Source organism: Mastigoproctus giganteus, chromosome 11 (genome assembly GCF_048544385.1).
Source record: "Mastigoproctus giganteus isolate SK-2022 chromosome 11, ASM4854438v1, whole genome shotgun sequence".
Lineage (NCBI taxonomy): Eukaryota > Metazoa > Arthropoda > Arachnida > Uropygi > Thelyphonidae > Mastigoproctus > Mastigoproctus giganteus.
In genome coordinates this window covers 158430395-158448951 of record NC_143585.1, presented here as the reverse complement: position 1 = coordinate 158448951, position 18557 = coordinate 158430395, and the positions used below count along the sequence as shown (strand labels likewise).

Here is an 18557-nt window from a genome sequence, read left to right as displayed (position 1 = left end):
CTTGCAAAATTCTTGTATATCATTGACAAGACCCCATCACCTACTCTTTCAACCTGTCCACTCTATTCAGAAAATTTCATATCTGAGTGCACAGTTACCTCCAGGTCTCTTTCATTCTTGACTACTCTAAGTATAACACCACCCAGTTGGTACATTTCTCTGGGGTTACTGCTACCCTTATCCGGTACTTTGCATTTGTCAAAGTACCGGATATGGGTAGCAGTACTTTGCATTTGTCAAAGTACCGGATATGGGTAGCAGTACTTTGCATTTGTCAATGTTAAACTTCAGATGCCCCTTCCCAGCCCATTTACACAATATTTCCAGATCCTGTTGCAGAAGCATGCTGTCATTACTGTTATTAACAACTCTGTCAACCTTTGTATCATCTGCAAACTTGGACATTAAGCCTGATATACTTTCATCAATATCATTGATAAATATACAAAATGACAGTGGGCCTAGCACCGAACCCTGAGGGACACCACTAATTACATTAGTCCACTCAAAGCAGTATCCATTGATTACCACTCTGTCTTCTCCCACTCAACCATCCTTTTATCCATTGTAGCAACTTACCCTTAATGCCATACTGCTCCAATTTGCCCAGTAGTCTTCCATGTGCAACGATATCAAAGCTTTCCTAAAATCCAAGTATATGATATAAAAATTAATTTTTGCATCCAGTTCCTTTGTTACCACATCATAGTATCCAATCAAATTGGTCAGACAAGACTTCAGTTTAACAAATCCATGCCATGTCTGAATTATTACTGCTGTCTTGTCTAGATGATCCTGCAATGCTTCTTTAACCAGTGACTCCATTATTTTTCCCAGAACAGAAGTCAAACTAACAGGTCCTTAATTACTTGTATCACCCTTTGATCCCCCTTTGTGAATTGGAGATACATCTTCACATCTGCAGTCCATGGGAACTACCCCTGATTCCAAGAATGCTCTCATAATTATGGCTAAGGGTTTGCTGACTTCCTTTGTCACCTCCTTTAATATAACTGGATAGATACCATCCACTCCAGGTGCATTTCTTATGTTTAACTTCTACAGTTTCTCCTCCAATATGATCCTATTCCTAGAAATCTCTGGCAACATTTCAGGAATTTATCATGTGGTTTAGCGGGTTACCCTATCTCAATGGAGCCAGATGTCTTTTTCATGTTCCTGTAGCAATGCAATAAATTGTATTATTATGTTGATGCCTTGATAAACATCAGAGGTGACAGTCAGTTTTTTTTTTTTTAATGGTCCTAACCATCTTTTTTTGAGATAAACCACACCGATTTTTGTTTCTTTTTTGGGGGGGAGGGCATGTAAGGCATTCTGCAAAAAATGTATGGATTTTCAGTGCTCTGTATTCTTCAATTTTGATTGTTGACATAGCCACTAGCATGATTTGTCAGTGAAGTAAATTTTATCCAAAATTTCAATACCTTCACAGAAAGGTAAACATTTAAACCAGTGACATCACCATAACTTAAACATTATCTTGAAATTCAAGCTCATGCAGACTCATGGATTTGGTATTGAAAAAGGCACACAATTACACCAATGATTTTTACTTGGTAGCATTGTATTTAATACATCTTGTATAATGAAAATATATATTATGTAATAACACAGGCATGTTTCATAACATGTGGATTATACTTTCTGGATCAATTCAGGTCCTGAAAACAGTGAACAAAGTTTATGTAAGCCGATTCTTTTTTTTTAATTAAAAAAAATTTAAATTAACAAAAATTAATTGAAAAAAACAGGAGTTTCCAGTGGGAAAAAATAATAAAAATAACAACTAAGAATAAGCAAATACATATGTGGTAAATGTTTATTTATACTAGGTACACATTTTCTTATTTATTTTATTTTGATTATATTTTATTGTTGAAACTTCATGTTAAATTTCCAACAGTAGCTCTGTAGCCATATACATGCTTATATAAACATTTTTCACATTGTACATATTAGTACATTTTTTGAGGTAGGTTATTGGTTATTTTTGTTTTTATGTGACTAAATATGAATGCATTATCTTTTAATAGATCTTGCCATTATCTGTTGTGTTTGTAGCCATGGTAACGATGAATAATTTATGCCTTAAATATGTTGGTGTGGCCTTCTATTATGTGGGCAGGTCATTAACTACAGTATTTAATGTGGTAAGTTCTTTATTATTGTTGTTGCTGTTATTATTTAAGTCATATTTAGAATAATGTTTATGTAGGCAATCATCCATTGATGATATTTTTGTTTACATCTCTGTCTTATAGCGTAGTTTGAGTCGTGAATTTTCACTATATCATATAAAAAACATTATGGAAATCCTATTGTCTCAAAACTTCATACTACAACATGTTGGACAGACAACTTGTGTAACCAAGTTAGGGGTAAAGGAAAGGGTTTTTGCTTCCGTAAAGGGGAGTACAGTGGTCTCAGACAGTTTTTAAATTCTGTACAGTGGGATCAACTGACGATGTTACAAACAGTAAATTCTAAGTGGGAAGCATTCAAGGAATTAATCGTGGAAGCTACTAGACTTTATATACCGATTAAGAAATATCGTTCAAGGTTTAGGCCTAAATGGTTATCAAATGAACTAATGAGACTCGTGACAGAGAAGAAAAATGCATGGGATGTATATAAATTATCAGGTGACGCAGAAGCCTGTGGCAGATATAAGCTAGTCTGTAATCAGGTCACAAAGGAGGTTCGACAGGCGAAGGCCGATTACGAGAAATCTTTGGCAAAAGATGCTAAGAAAAACAGCAAGGATTTCTTTACTTATATAAACTCTAAAAGGAAGGGGATGAATATGATTGGTCCACTTGACATCGATGGTTCGACTGTTGATGATCCTGCTCAGATAGCAAACAAACTGAATGAGTATTTTGCATCTACATTCACACGTGAGGAATTATTACAGTTTGAAAATGGAAGGTTATCAAATTGTAGCAGTGTGCTTAATGATTTTGTAATAACTGAGAGCAAAGTGGAGGAGAAATTTTTGAAGTTAAACATAAGAAAGGCACCTGGGGTGGATGGGATCTATCCAGTTATTTTAAAGGAGGCAGCAAAGCAACTAAGCAAACCCTTAGCCATAATTATGAGAGCATCCTTGGACTCAGGGGAGGTTCCCACGGACTGGAGATGTGCAAATGTGTCCCCAATTCACAAAGGTGGATCGAAGGGTGACACGAGTAATTACAGACCAGTTAGTTTAACTTCTGTTCCGGGTAAAATAATGGAGTCACTGGTTAAAGATGCATTGCAGGATCATCTAGACAAGACTGCAGCAATAATTCAAACACAGCATGGGTTTGTTAAGGGAAAGTCTTGTCTGACAAATTTGATTGGTTATTATGATGTGGTCACAAAGGAACTGGATGCAAAAAATAATTTTGATATCATATACTTGGATTTCAGGAAAGCTTTTGACACTGTTGCGCATGGAAGACTACTGTACAAATTGGAGCAGAATGGTATTAAGGGTAAGTTGCTACAATGGATAAAAGGATGGTTAAGTGGGAGAAGACAGAGGGTGGTAATCAATGGGTGCTGCTCTTCGTGGACTAATGTTATTAGTGGAGTCCCACAGGGTTCGGTGTTGGGTCCACTGTTGTTTTGTGTATTTATCAATGATATTGATGAAGGTATATCAGGCTTAATGTCGAAGTTTGCAGATGACACAAAGGTTGGCAGGATTGTTAATGACAGTAATGGCAGTGTGCTACTGCAACAGGATCTAGATAATTTGGGCAGATGGGCTAAGAAGTGGCAACTGAAGTTCAACCTTGACAAATGCAAAGTACTGCATATGGGTAGAAGTAACCCCAGAGAAACGTACAAATTGTGTGGTACTACACTTAAGGTGGTAGAAAATGAAAAAGACCTGGGAGTAATTGTGCAGTCAGATATGAAGTTTTCTGAGCAGTGCAGACAGGCTGCTAGGGCGGGTCATGGGGTTTTGTCAATGATATATAGGAATTTTGCTAGCAGGGAAAAGGAGGTGATTGTCCCTCTGTATAAGGCAATGGTCAGGCCACGCCTTGAGTACTGCGTACAGGTCTGGAGGCCTCATTTCAGGAAGGATGTAGATTTGCTTGAGCGTGTACAGAGAAGAGAAACACGATTGGTGAGGGGAATGAAGGGATTCTCTTACCAAGAGAGGCTTAAGTTCTGCAAATTGCAGTGGCTGGAGACTTAGGCACCTGCGCGGTGATCTGATTGAGGTCTATAAGGCCTTGAATGGGTTGACCACGCTGAATTCTGATGGGATCCTTCCACTTGTTCAGATTACGAACCTACGGGGACATAAGTTCAAATTAAGAAAGGACAGATGTAGAATAGATGTGCGGAAATTTGCCTTTAGCCAGCGGGTGGTTAATTGCTGGAACAAACTTCCATCTGTCGTTGTGGAAGTTGATAGGTTAAATAAATTTAAGGAGGAACTGGACAGGCATTTGGAGGGAATGGTGTGATTTTTTTTTTTTTTTTTGGCTGATGCTGCATAAGCTCCTAAACTTGCTTTCTTGCATCATGTGCCACTACTACTACTACTACCAAGACCTGCTGATATTCGTAAAATCAGACAAATGCTAATTTATTGTGATTTTCTGTTGTGTAGGATTTGTCCTCATTTTGAATTAAATTTTTAAATCAATCTAAGATCTCAAGCAGATTTTATTTATTTTTTATTTTTATTTTTTTTAAATAGAAAATTTTATAAATGTAGCGTTATTTTAGAAATTTTGAGTCATGCATTCTCTTACCTGAGATTTTCAAGTTTTTTTTTTTCAGTTCTTCAGGAAGGGGAACCCATGATAACTACATCCAGGTGCAGTATAATTAGGATAGATGGAATTAGTATTGAAGACCTGTCTAAAGTACGTTACAAACCCTTCAATAAATGAACCTTGTAACAGGCCAAAAAGATGAAAGAATGCTTTGATCTTAAATCCATACATGGCGGAATAACTGATGGTATAAAGGAAAATAACTACCCGAAGCTTGATGAGGGATTTTTGCTTATACCATCTTCAGAGGGGAAGGGAACATGTGTTGAAGGCCATATTTATATGACCCAGGCAAGTTCCATTGTAGTATTTCAAGTCTTCAGTACTAATTCCATCTGTTCTAATTATACCATACCTGAATGCAGTTATTATGGGTTCCCTTTCCTGAAGAACTGAAAAAAAAACTTAAATCTCAGATAAATTTAAAATTTCTAAAATATCTATATTTTTAATATTTACTATTAAAAAAAAACCAAAAAAAAAACCACTTGAAATTTTTGCTTGAGATCTTTGGTTAATTTAAAAATTTAATTTAAATTCAGGACATAGATCCTACACAACAGAAAATCAAAATGAGTTAGCATTTGTCCGATTTTACTAATATCAGCAGGTCTCGGTTACACATTGTATATTCAGAATGTCAAATTTCCACTCTACTGACATAATGAAAATTGGATGACTGCCAACAATTATTTTTTTTTGCTCAGTGAGACGGCGCATTATTTTTTGTGCCATTATGTAATGCTACATGTTGAGTAATAGTGTATTAATATTCTCCTAGCTTGTTTTACTTTGACAGGGAGGGCACCATTTTGTGCCTTGTTTGTGCACAAACAAGACACAAAATAATGCACAGAACAAAACAAATATGATATTCAAACATAATATGACTAAACTCTGAATTAGTTTGAAATAAGCATTATGCACGGCCAAACTGCGTGATGCCTTGAACTAGAATGGTGATCACATCAGTATCAGTGTTACCAACTGTAGTCAGTTGAAAATAGCTGAGCCATAATGAAAAAATAGATAAAATCCTATGCTAACAATGGAAAAAAAAAAAATTTTGTAGCTAAAGGGAATTTAAACGATTTATGTATATGCTCTGCAAAACTACAAGGGTGTGGGGGGGCACATGCCCGGTGCCCCTACCCTGAATCCACCTATGTTTGTAGCCATAATAGCATTATGTTAGTAACAGTTTAACAATAATAATGCAATGGTATATAAATTGCCACAAACCCTGCAGATGTTTGCAAAATGTTTGAAGTGTTAGTGATTCATTATGGATGTGAACATGTCAGTGTGGATGTACAGTGATTCAAGAAAAGTATTTAACTTTTCTTGAATCACTGTTGTAGTATTTCACTGTTAAAGTATTTAACTTTTCTTGAATCACTATGAAGACAATTTGTATGAATGTCAGTAAAATTAAAGAATATGCCTACTGTGTGGTACCACCAAGCAGTAGTGTAGGGCAGGTGCCAAGGGTACTACTGACAAGCCACATCAGTTCGGTGCTAAGCTATTTCAACACCCAGGGCTAGGCGATGAAATGGCACTCCTAGATGGTATCGCATCAGAATGAGAGCAGTGGACGGAGTGAAAATTAATTTTTGCTTTAATTTTAATTACTGTTTTCAGAGAGCGATTCGAGCGTACATGCACCCTTAAATATGAATATACTGCATAGCAGCCTAGATCTATTTTCCGTCCAGAATGTAACTTTGAAAGTACCAATCAGGCGACCGCTTTAATAGCGCATGCTCGAATGCATAGCAGTTCTCAATTCACGCATTGTGTGCTTTCTGTGATACTGAATAGGTTAGAAGTTATAAATAACTTGTTTATAATGTTTTTGTGCTTGCTCTATAAACAGATAATATTGTGATTTATAATTTAAATAAAAAAACAAAATCCCAATTCATTTTAGACATGCCACCAAAGAAATAGTGGACATCAGTACCACTTAGAAAGACTGCATAAAGAAGAAATTTAAAAGGGGGAAAAAAAAAACTTTCTGCTAGTTCACAAAACTGGCTTACAATAAATCTGAAATTTGCCACTCCAAATCTGAAAGTTACAATGAAAACGAACATAATTTGAATGAGGATGAAACAAATGATGATGCCACTGAAATGGAAACCCAAACGTTTGACATTATTTTAAAAGGATTAGAAAGGGCAGAGAATAACAACAGTTGGCAGAAGAAAATCCCCACGACCAAGCGCACCATCAGAACACAACATGATCTCAATCCTACCTCTCACGTCAGCACTGCCTCACAAACCGAATGGACCACGCACCCGTGGCCGCTGCGTTGATTTGGATGGCAAGGAGTGTCAGTATGTACCCTGATGCGGAGGTCACAACAGAAACGAATAAGCAGTATTCAATAGGGCTGCGAAATAAAAATCCTCCTGTTCGTTCCACCCAATCTCATATAACTGATGAGTTCCTGTTGCCAGTGCTGTGTAACTTCAAGGCTGCGCTGCTAAAATGTGTACAATCGGAGTTTGATACATTCTACGATAAGTGTTACAAGCTTTTCTCTAACAAAATTAGTGAGGATGTGAAACGCAGCATAAGTCATTCTATTCCTGCCTCACAGTGCTATGGAAAAGCTGCAGAAAGTGATCACTACACAGAAAAAATATCGCATTCCAATGCAAAAGGCAATAATATACCTGCAATGTGGTCCTCAACTGATACGTCAAATGAAAAGGTAAAAATTCCACCGAGTGAGCATTCCATGTCCCTTCCAACCAGCTGTAGCACAGCCATCATGAGTGCCTCACAACCTATACACGTGCACAATTCATGCAGTCGTGAAGAAAGTCCAGAAATGATGCTATCGGTACACACGAGAATTGCACCAAGAAGTGACCTCAGCCATCATACAGAACTGCTAGTTCACGATGCTGAAATTCGTCATAATAAAAAGGCCAGGCGCCTCAGTAGCCAGGTGGGAAGGAGCAGGAGTGCGTAAGACACGCTTCTTGATTAGGCCGGGGTTCGAGCCCATCACCACTAAATACGGAGGATGCGGAAAGGCAGGGAATGACCACCGCTTATCCCGGCGCAATATGGCCTTAGTTGCTAATGCTCCTAAAAAAAAAAAAAACCAATAAAAAGGCCATCAGAACAACATGGGCAGGGATTGTGGCTAGATCTCAGCCCCATCCCACTCACAACACTCCATCACCAAGGGTCAAACAGGCACGCCAAATTCTTCTAGGCTCAGACCCATGATGCCACATCCCAACAAAACATCTAAGAATTTCTTCATTTCCAGGCTGCATCCCCTAACAACTCCTGAACAGGTAGCTAATGTTCTCCTTCAAGACCTCTATGTCAGTGCGGAAGTCACTCAGCTACCTACCAGGAGCAATAATTACGCTTCATTCAAGTTATCCTGTGAAGCAATGTCTGTCGAAGCTATCAGTAGCCCCTCTTCCTGGCCGAGTGGTGTTATTGTCTGACCGTTCTACCCAAGCAACAGCGTCAGAAGGAGAAACATCGCGGAGCACGCGTCGGACACTCGACTAAATGGAAGCTGACTCAAGATCCAGGCTCTACATTGGTCACACCCCATATGCCATACACAAAACAAGACAGTCGGTTCAACCATCGCAATAGACAACAGCCCCATTTTACCCCACAGCCCAAATTCTCCGAGCAAGCAAGACAAGCTACGCTGGCTGATACCAACCGTGATCACGAGACACCCACGACCACATGTGGTACTTCCTCTTTCGAGGTCCAAAAATTTAATTCAAGTGTACACCGCTCTGATACCGTAAGTGTAATGTATCAGAACGTTAGGAGCTTGCGAAATAAAATGGAGACTATGGAGCAAATAATGCTAGCAGGCGAATTCGATATTTTACTATATCCGAAACATGGCTTGAGCACGAGCAACAGAATATAGTGATAGCTATACCAGCAGGCTATGTGGCAGAGTTCACCTCCAGGAGGAATAGAAGGGGAGGTGGTGTTGCTATGTTCTTCAAAGACGCGACCTTCAAATTGATCAACACTATCTACAGTGACTCACCAAATTTCGAAGCCCTAGCCGTGACACTGCTCAGAAACGTATCCACAATAGATATCTGCCTAATGTATATCCCACCGGTACCCACAATTGATATCATTACTGAGGCAGCCAACTGGGCAATCACCCACTTTCACCCCTCAGCTCACCATACTGCAATCGGGGAATTCAACCTCATTCCACAGCTCACTGCCTACAAGAAGATCTTTGTTGACTACATGAAGTCAGCAAATATACACCTAATCGATCACTGCCCTACTAGAGGACAAAACCACCTCGACTTGCTGTTTTCCTCCTTAGCATGTATGATTGAAGAACTACCTGAGACGCACTACAAATCAGATCACGACCCTATCTACGCAAAATTAATTACTCCTGCTCGTGGAACACCTGCCTGAAAAAAAACTTTCAAACCGCCGTCACCCAAGCTCCTTAACATCCAAAAATGCCTGCAAGCTGCCACCCTTATACCTTCGCATGTCCTTGAAACGTGTGACATCCCGCTTGCAGTAACACTATTAACAAACTGGGTAAACACCATTGCACAATATTCCACATCAAAGAAGATAAGGATTTCATCTTACTCTAAAGCCTGGTGGAATCCAACTGTACACATGGTCTTCCTGTTAAAGCAGCAGCTACACCAGATCAGGAAAAGAACTCAACAGACTTCCAACCGGATATCTTATTTAAGAGCACGAGCGCAATTTAATAGGGAGAAATCACGAGCAATAACAGCACACCTGGGCGCCCAACTTCAAAAAGGGAAAATCCCATAGCTTTCCTAGTCAGCTGGACCCGACTCAATGGTTAGATCATATTAACAGATTCAATACGTGTGCAGATCAACTAAACTCTCTTTTATGTCCCAACAATGAATTATAACAAGACATCTTGCATTCCACCACCATCTCTACACACCAGCTGATAGCAGCGATAAACTCCCTTCCAGTGACAGCAACCGCAGGGGCCGACAAGGTACCGCAATTCATGGTAAATGCCTCAGTCCGTTCATCCTCCAACCGCTCAAGTCCATCTTCAACGGAATTCTAACAACAAAAAATTTTCCTAAAGCCTGGAATAGTTACCTTGTCAGACCACATCCAAAAGTTCGAAACCCCACTCTACCCAGGCACTTTTGGCCGATATCTAACTCCTCAACGCTCCTAAAAATCTATGCTGCCCACCTTAATGAATCAGATTCTTGGTGATAGGCCGCCACAGGTCCACTACGCAATCCAAAACCGATCCACAGTGACGAATCTCCTTGCAACCATATGTAATATGTTGTCCACCTTTGAACAGCAAGAGGAACTCGCAATTACGTACCTGGATATTGAAGCTGCCTTTGACGCCATCAACGTGTCAGCCCTCCTCCGCTTACTGGAAGACCACTATCTAATCCAAGGTAATATCCTCTGGTTCATAGCATCACTCCTCTATGATAGGGTACTACAAGTTGATGCCTATGCACAAACGCACAAGAAGGCAATTTCTGCTGGTGTTCTGCAGGGAGGAGTCCTATCTGGCTTATTATTTACAGCTATCATTGCACCTCTTGTCCGTAACAATAAGAAAATCATCACCTATGCAGATGATATAAAAATTCTAACACCTATTGCTTCCAACAATCACCTTGAAGCTACAGCAAGCATTAATAATAGTCTCATCAATGTCGCCTCTTACCTCAAACAGTATGGACTCTCGATCAACCCACAAAAAACAAAACTAATAGTGTTCTCTCTCAGACCAACCCCTATAATAATAGCCCCAACACTCGATGGAACTGTAATATCTGCCACTCCTACACATGCGGATTTGGAAATAGTATTTGACCCAAAACTCCGGTTTCATGCTCATGTAGACAAGCTCACTTCCAGAGTAGCCTCTCTCCGATGGCTAGCTAAACAACAACTAATTTATGTTAAGGAGCCACGTGTAATTAAGAAATTCGTCAGAAGAGTAATCTATTCTCCACTCCTCTATGCTGCTGAAGTGTGGGCATCAGCAGCTACTACAACGAAGAAACCAATCCTTGCTGCAGAATTCTGGCTACTTAAATGGGCTAACTGGAAAGCTTGTCTCCCACCACAGGACAGAACTACAGCCTTAGCTACTTCACTGGGGATGCCGCGACTGCCTGATATCATTGAAATACAATGACTGATAGCTACAGTTAAAATGATCATGGGTCAAATCTCAACACCGTCCATTTAGGATTCGTGTTACTGGCGAATACCCAAGCCAGAACTTCGGTCAACCCCGATGCTCTGCTCGAGGAATCGGAGGCTTCATATCTCAGACCGCTTCCTCCCAAACCAAATGCTACCAGAAGTACAGCACCTCAGCGCTGACTTGCAGAGGTTTTGCAGCAATAAAACCTACAGGAAAGAAGTGTTAGCAGCTCGCTCCAATCCCAGAACTGAATAAGAACAAGGTCATGCGCCCTGCACACTATCTGCCAAGCTCTCCTGTGCAACAACAAAATTCGTTTGACAGAGAAGTACCATTCATGTATATTATATATTTTTATTGTAAATAAAAATATTTTTATTGTAAATATCACCGTATGATGTCACTTGTAAATATAGTTAATACTGTGTAATGTGAGGAAGTGTAATGACATGTTTACATGTTACATTTTTAATTTTACAATGTGCATTATCCTGATGTGAGCATTACCTATTATCCATGTGCATTATCTGGACGTTGGCCGTGGTGGGACAATTGCAACTTCACTTAAATCTATATACAAAGGGTACTAGGAAAGTTTTGCAATATGACGCAACAATGAATCACAGGAAGCTGCTTGTTGCTGCATATTGAGACACATTCGTACGTGCATAGTAGCTGCCGCGCCAAGTCGATGGGCTCAGTTATTCATTAGTAGTGAGAGTGTAAAGTGCTTGCGATGGCATCGTGGTCACGAAATGAGATAAGGACAGTTTTGCGGTATAATTTCGTGTGTGGTTTAACCATAGACCAGTGCTTCGAAGAAATGACTCTTGCACTAGATGATGATTGTCCACATCGTACAACGATATTCAGGTGGTATAGAGAATTCCAAAGGGGAAATTTCACTCTGGAGGATTCTGAGAGGCCGGGAAGGCCACGAACGTCAGTTACGGAGGAAAACGTTACTGCTGTGAGGAAAATGCTTGACGAAAACAGGCGAGTGACCTACCAACAGATAGAGGATACTTTGGGCCTAAATGCACCAGCAATTCGTTCGATTCTGCAAGATCATTTGCACGTGAAGAAACTTTGTTCTCTCTGGGTGCCGCATCAACTGACTGAAGAGCAGATGACATGACGTGTGACTTGGTGCCGGGAGATGTTAAAAAAGTTTGATAAGGGACAATCTCGGTATGTGAACAACATCGTGACAGGTGACGAGACTTGGCTGTACTATTACGATCTGCCGACCAAGGCTCAAAACAAAGTTTGGGTCTTTGATGATGACGACACACCCGTAATTGTCAGAAAATCCCGATCTGTAAAGAAGAAAATGATAGCTGTATTTTTCAAATCGAGTGGAATTGTGGAACGTATCGTTTTGGACACGCAGAAGACAGTCACAGCTAAGTGGTATACTGAACAATGCCTGCCTAAAGTCATTGGATCTATGAAGAACCTGCGGCCAAAGTCAAGAATGGACACCTGGTACCTCCATCACGATAATGTTCCAGCTCACCGCGCCAAAGCCTGCACCGAATATTTGACCACGACAGGACTGAAACTTCTCGAGCACCCTCCCTACAGTCCAGACCTTGCTCCCTACGACTTTGCACTGTTCCCGCATGCGAAAATGAAGCTAAAAGGGAGGCGGTTTTCCAGTGATGAGGACCTTCTACGGGCTTGGGACAATGAGTGTGCTTTACTCCCCAGTGAAACTTGGCAGAACTGGTTTAAAGATTGGTTTCGGAGGATGGAGAGGTGTATTGAATGTAGAGGAAATTACTTTGAAAAAATTAAATAAACAAAGCTGTATTGCGAAACTTTCCTAGTACCCTTTGTATGTACATTGTATTCATTTAGTTGCAATAAAGATTTTTTCTCTCTCTCTAAAATGTTGACAGCAATAATATTAATACAGAACATGTAAGACTGAATTTTAATGATTCAACCATATGGAATTTTAATTTCCACAAAAATAGACCTCTTATAGTGCAACACCATCCTGAACATATATATATATAGTGTTAAGTACGTATCCTGTTACTAATGGCTAATGTTTCAATAATTTGTGGAAATACAAATATGAAGGTATTAAAAAAAAAAAAAAAAAAAAAAAAAGGTTATTTTATTGCAAAAACAAAGATGCAATATGTTGTTTTCTGTGCCTCTTATTTGTATCTGGTACAAATAATGTTCCATTTTGCAGCTCGAATGGATTTAAGGACTGGAAACATTTAAATTCAAATGTTCTATTTCATGAGAATTCATTACAACACAAACAATTTCACAAAATATAAATTATTAGAAAAAAGGTCTTCAAAAATGTGGACTAATTGACGACGTTGCACAAGCAGTACTAAGAAGCGAAATTTCGAAATGGCACCATATATTAAAAATAATATTGAAATAAATATATTGTTCTGCGCTGAAAATAATTTGGCAACTGAATAAAAAAATTGTGGTATATTTTTAAACTACATCAAATTTGTCAGCCAATTTGATGTTGGTATGAAAAATGCACTGGAATCGCATATTAAACACCATACTAATTATTTATCTCTAGAAATTCGAATTTGTTAGCATCAAAAGTACAAAGTAAAATAATAAAAGAGATTCAAATAGCTAAATATTATAGTATAATATTTGATAGTACTCCAGATGTATCACCCAGAGACCAATTAACAGAAATGCATGTACCTCAAGAGAGACTCTTGAGGATGCTCTTCACTTTTCCAATCAATTTCTTACTTCTATTATCCCATTGGTACTGGGTCAATTGGCCTATCTTAACTCTTAATTCTTCTATCTTCTGCTGAAGTCTTCTTTCCCAAGCTGGCGGTTCCATCTGTTTTTGGTTCTTTTGCTGTTGATCTCTCGTTTCTCTTCCATTAATCCTAGCGACTGCTATGGCAGCACAATACACGGCTGTGTGGACGGCTTCCAGTGTTGCACCATTGTTGTTGAGGTAATGTGGTATTATTTGCTGACTCTGAACAAGGTTCCGTGCTTTGGTATTACGTGGGTCTTTTGTCATTTCCATTCCTTCAAATTCTGTTTGGGTCTTCTTCCACTCGTCCTCTATTCTGGATATCATGACCTTGTCTCTTTCCACTTCAACTGCTGTGGGTTGTATTTCTTATTGCTCTTCCTCCTCTGGTTCCATATTGACCGTATTCTTTATCCTTTGTAGCTGATTGCTCATGTCCTGCTTGATTTTTGCCAAGAAGGAGCTGTCAGGTTCTTTGTGATGATGGTTCTTTTCTGGTCCGCTATTCGTTGTTCGGTGACCTGAATATCGGAATCATTGCAGCCACCTGATATGTAGTCTTGCCCTGTATGTTGTCACATTGGTCTCCAGCTTCATTATTTCGTGGTATGCTTGCATGATGTACGTATTCATTTCGATGCTCCACTTCATTCGTTGGTGCTTTCTTCCCTCCTGGGTGGTCTCTAGTGCAGATGCGCATTATTATTATTAACCATATGGTTCAAGGAAGCTGAGGCTAATGCTGCACCAACCAAAAAAAAAATTCCCCAAGTTACCCTGAGGGAGGGTAGAGAGAGAGAGTGAGAGTGAGTCAGTCAGAAGTAGAAAGGAATCACCAAGAAAGAGAAAAATGATGATATCCAGCTCAGGACCCTGGGTTTGCCAAGCCCATACTCATCAGATGTGAGCCCTATGTGACGGTGTTCAAAAGTAAATGCCATAAGTGCCATATATGGGTGACTCAAACTAATTATTTTATTATTAAATGAAATGAAATGAAAGATGATTATTTACTTGGTGATGCATTATCTCTTTCTAGATCATTGCACCGTCAGAGGAGTAGTTACAAGTTTATTGCATTTTTAAGCCTGTGGAATTTGATACTGGAAAGGATAGATAGAATCAACATATCACTTCAAAAACAGATCAGGATATTTATCGATCACTTTTATTAATTAAAGGACTTGTAGATTGTTTTAAAGAACTAAGAAATTTAAAACGAAATTTATAATGTTTTTACTGAAATTGAGAAAACTTCCTAAAAAAATTAAAATAGTAGAAGTTGAAAAGAGGAAGGCAAAATAAAATTACCAGGTGTGCATTCTGAAAATGAATCATCAAACTTCGGTGGAATAAAAATTTCTTGTTTGTCAATAATTGATTCTATTATAATGTAGTTCAATGAAATATTTGAATCTCTAAAGGCAGAAGACTAATTTCTTGACTGGCAAAGCATTCCATTCAATGACATGTGAGGATTTAGAAATTAAAGCTATCTTATTGTTAGAAAAATACCCTGAAATTAATCAAGACTAACATCACTAATACTTTTGATCCTCGTAACATCACTCTTCTTCTTTGTCTTTGCCTTTTCCCGCATTATATGGGGTTGGCATTCAGTGTTCCCAATTCACACTTTACATCCTCTTCTCCTCTAGTTGGATTAACTTCTTAACCGGAAGACATCTATTAGTTTTGGCATAGTTTTTACGACCAGATGCCCTTCCTGACGTCAACCATCACCATTTATCCGGGCTTGGGATTTAAGCTGCCGATCTACTAAACCTGCTGCAGCCATATAAATGGTGTAGCCCTTATTCAGTGATGAAGCTTCCTCGTGATGTCACAATTTAATAATTTTACGCAATTTATGCCGAATTTCTAGTCACCACTGAACAAACAGGTGGCACTGCATATAACATAACTTATCCTCATAACATCGCTAATACTTTTAATTATTTGAATCTCTTTTAACTGCTTAAATCCATACAGGAAAGACCAAACTGAACTTTAATACTGCCTGCCAATTTCCATATAATCATCTTCTTACCACAGCTGAACCATATTTGATTCTTACTCAGTGAAAAAAATAGTACTGGAAGCCACGATGAAATATATTACTCTATGATTGTACACCTAAGTGAGGACTCTCTACTGCACTTCTAAGCCTGTATAACAGAATTTTTTTTCAGAGAATCATTATCATGCAAGCTGATGCCATTCTTATGATGTATTAGCCTTCCGAAGCCAGGTGAAGATCACACTGATCCAAAAAATTGTCACCCTATTGCCTAAACTAGTTATTTAGGAAAAACATTAGAAAAGAGAATTCTAGACCAACATGGTCCTAGAGACCAAAAATGTGTTGAGTACAAATCAGTATGGCTTCCGAAAGAGTGAACTTGATGTTATGATCCAAACAGGCAAATATTCAAGACAATATTCAAGTGTTCATTCCTCAGGAATGAACACTTAGTCATATCCATAGATAGTGAAAAAAAGCTTTCGACACAACATGCCACTGTGGAATCCGTCGAGATCTACAGGAATCTGGTCTTTGGGGTAATCTTCAGAACTTTGTCTGTAACTTTTTTGACTAATTTCAGGTATGATGTACTTTACATGCTGAGCCACACCTCTAAATAGGTTTCCATCAAATTCATTTCCAGATAGTATTAGATTTATAGGTTTAATACTTAACAAAAAAATATATTTTCTTGAACATATCAGTCTGCACAGTTTGTCTAAAGAAAATCTCCAGCTAATTTCTGCTCTGTCTTGGGGATCACTGCATGTTGCTACATCTGCACCAGTCTCTTATTAGGTCTCTTTTTGTACTGTGGGTCTCCAGTTTTTTTTTGCACTGTGGGTCTCCAGTTTACCTCAGCCAGACAAGGCATAGTGATCCTGTATGCAACATTTCTCTCTGAACTATGGCTTTTTCATACATCACCTGTTCTAAAGCCTTTATACAGAAACCTCTGAACCTCCACTTCATCTACAACAATAATTCTTCTGTTTTTACTAATTGGAGTCTTTCCTCATATGGTCATCCTTTTGCAGCTCTCACCATGCGAGTTTGCCGTCTTTGGACCCTTTCAAGAAGCTCAATGTCTTTTTTCAGATGAAGTCTCGATACTTGAACACAGTATTCCAAATGTGGTTTTGCACATTGCATAACCAGTGATCACTATAATCGGCTTGTATATAAAAATTCACATTGAAAGCTGTTTTCCATTTATTGATTGCTCCCATAAAATTATAATTTGACCAAAATGGGATTATTTCTTTTTAGTATATTTTAATTAACAAATGGTTTCTTTATTTTTCTCTGTTAGATGCTGACTTACTTGCTACTGCATCAGAAAACATCAAGAAATGCTATTATTTGCTGTATACTGATTATTATAGGGTTTTGCATAGGTGTAGATCAAGAAGGAGTGGCAGGTTAGTATGAAATTTTTAAACTTAGAGTAGTTATACATATCAGAAAGAAAAAAATTATTGATAGAATCAGCTTTATTCAGAACACAATATAAGACTTTTTATAAGCCCAAGAAACTATCTTGGACTTCTTAAAACTAAAACTTATGAGGTGTAGTCAAAATTTGAGTGACTGACTTTTTATATTTTCAGTGTCATGACACTGCAGTACACCATGCTAGGTAATTTGTCTAGACATGTTAATGCACAAATTGCTCATTTCTTTATAGTCAATTTGCACAGAAGGTGACTTGTGTTTTGTCACATCTTAAAATGACTGATTTTACTGAGCAGTAATTTGGATCAAACTTTGTTTCAAATTAGGGAAAAACAAAAATCCACCAGTGACCAAAAAACAGCTTTCAGAGGAGATACTCTGTATTGTTCAAAGGGGATCCTCCCTGTATAAAAAAAAAAACATTATGGGAATCCAATTGTCTCAAAACTTGATACTACCCCATGTTGGACAGGCAACTTGTGTAATCGAGCCCTGTTAATATTCGTAAAATCAGACAAATGCTAATTTATTATGATTTTCTGTTGTGTAGGATCTGTGTCCTCATTTTGAACTAAATTTTTAAATCAATCTAAGATCTCAAGCGGAAATTTCAAGCAGTTATTTTTTTTTTTTTTTTAAATAGAAATATAAACATAGATATGAAAGTTTCCACTCGGAAATCCAGGTGCAAGACTTACCCATCCCCATTAGTAGGTTTGCTGGATGGGGGGGAGGGGTTGTTGGTATCACAACCTATGGAAAATTTTTTAAAGATTTGGCAGTAAACGTAGCCTTTAGCAATCCTAAGAAACTATCTGCATACCTCAAAAAAACAATAGATTTTAAACAACAAACAAACAAACAGTTTATGCGATTCCTTGCACACCAGTGTGTGTGTGTGCGTGTGTGTGTGCGCGTGCGTGCGCGCGCGCAGGCAGCATGAGAACATCATTACATATAAGAATCCAGAAGCACAAAAGCAGACTAAAAGTAGCTTCAAATAATGAAGAAAAAAATAGACCAGACAGAAAAAAGTAGTTCTGAGTTGGTAGCTCACCACTTTAGCATTAGTAGAGGCACTTGATGCAAGAAAGCAAGCAAGCTTATGCAGCATCAGCCAAAAAAAAAAAAAAAAAACCCACTTCCACTTCACCTCTCTCCCATTTCACCCCTCCGGTCATTCCAAATACCTGTGTCCAGCCCACCTTAAATAATTTATTTAGGCTATCAACTTCCGCAACAAAGGATAGGCGCCTCCGTAGCCAGGTG

At 38.6% G+C, this 18557-nt stretch overlaps 1 protein-coding gene across 3 annotated transcripts in view; it reads left to right on the top strand.

Moving 5' to 3' along the window:
- nac (GDP-fucose transporter nac) overlaps nt 1–18557 on the top strand; it is a 204007-nt gene that overhangs the window by 80594 nt on the left and 104856 nt on the right. For all 3 annotated transcript variants that reach the window (XM_090385575.1, XM_090385577.1, XM_090385578.1), the window contains exons 4-5: nt 2058–2174; nt 17146–17254. In XM_090385575.1, coding sequence (XP_090241701.1) covers nt 2058–2174; nt 17146–17254 — 226 coding nt within the window. The remainder of the gene's footprint in view (nt 1–2057; nt 2175–17145; nt 17255–18557) is intronic.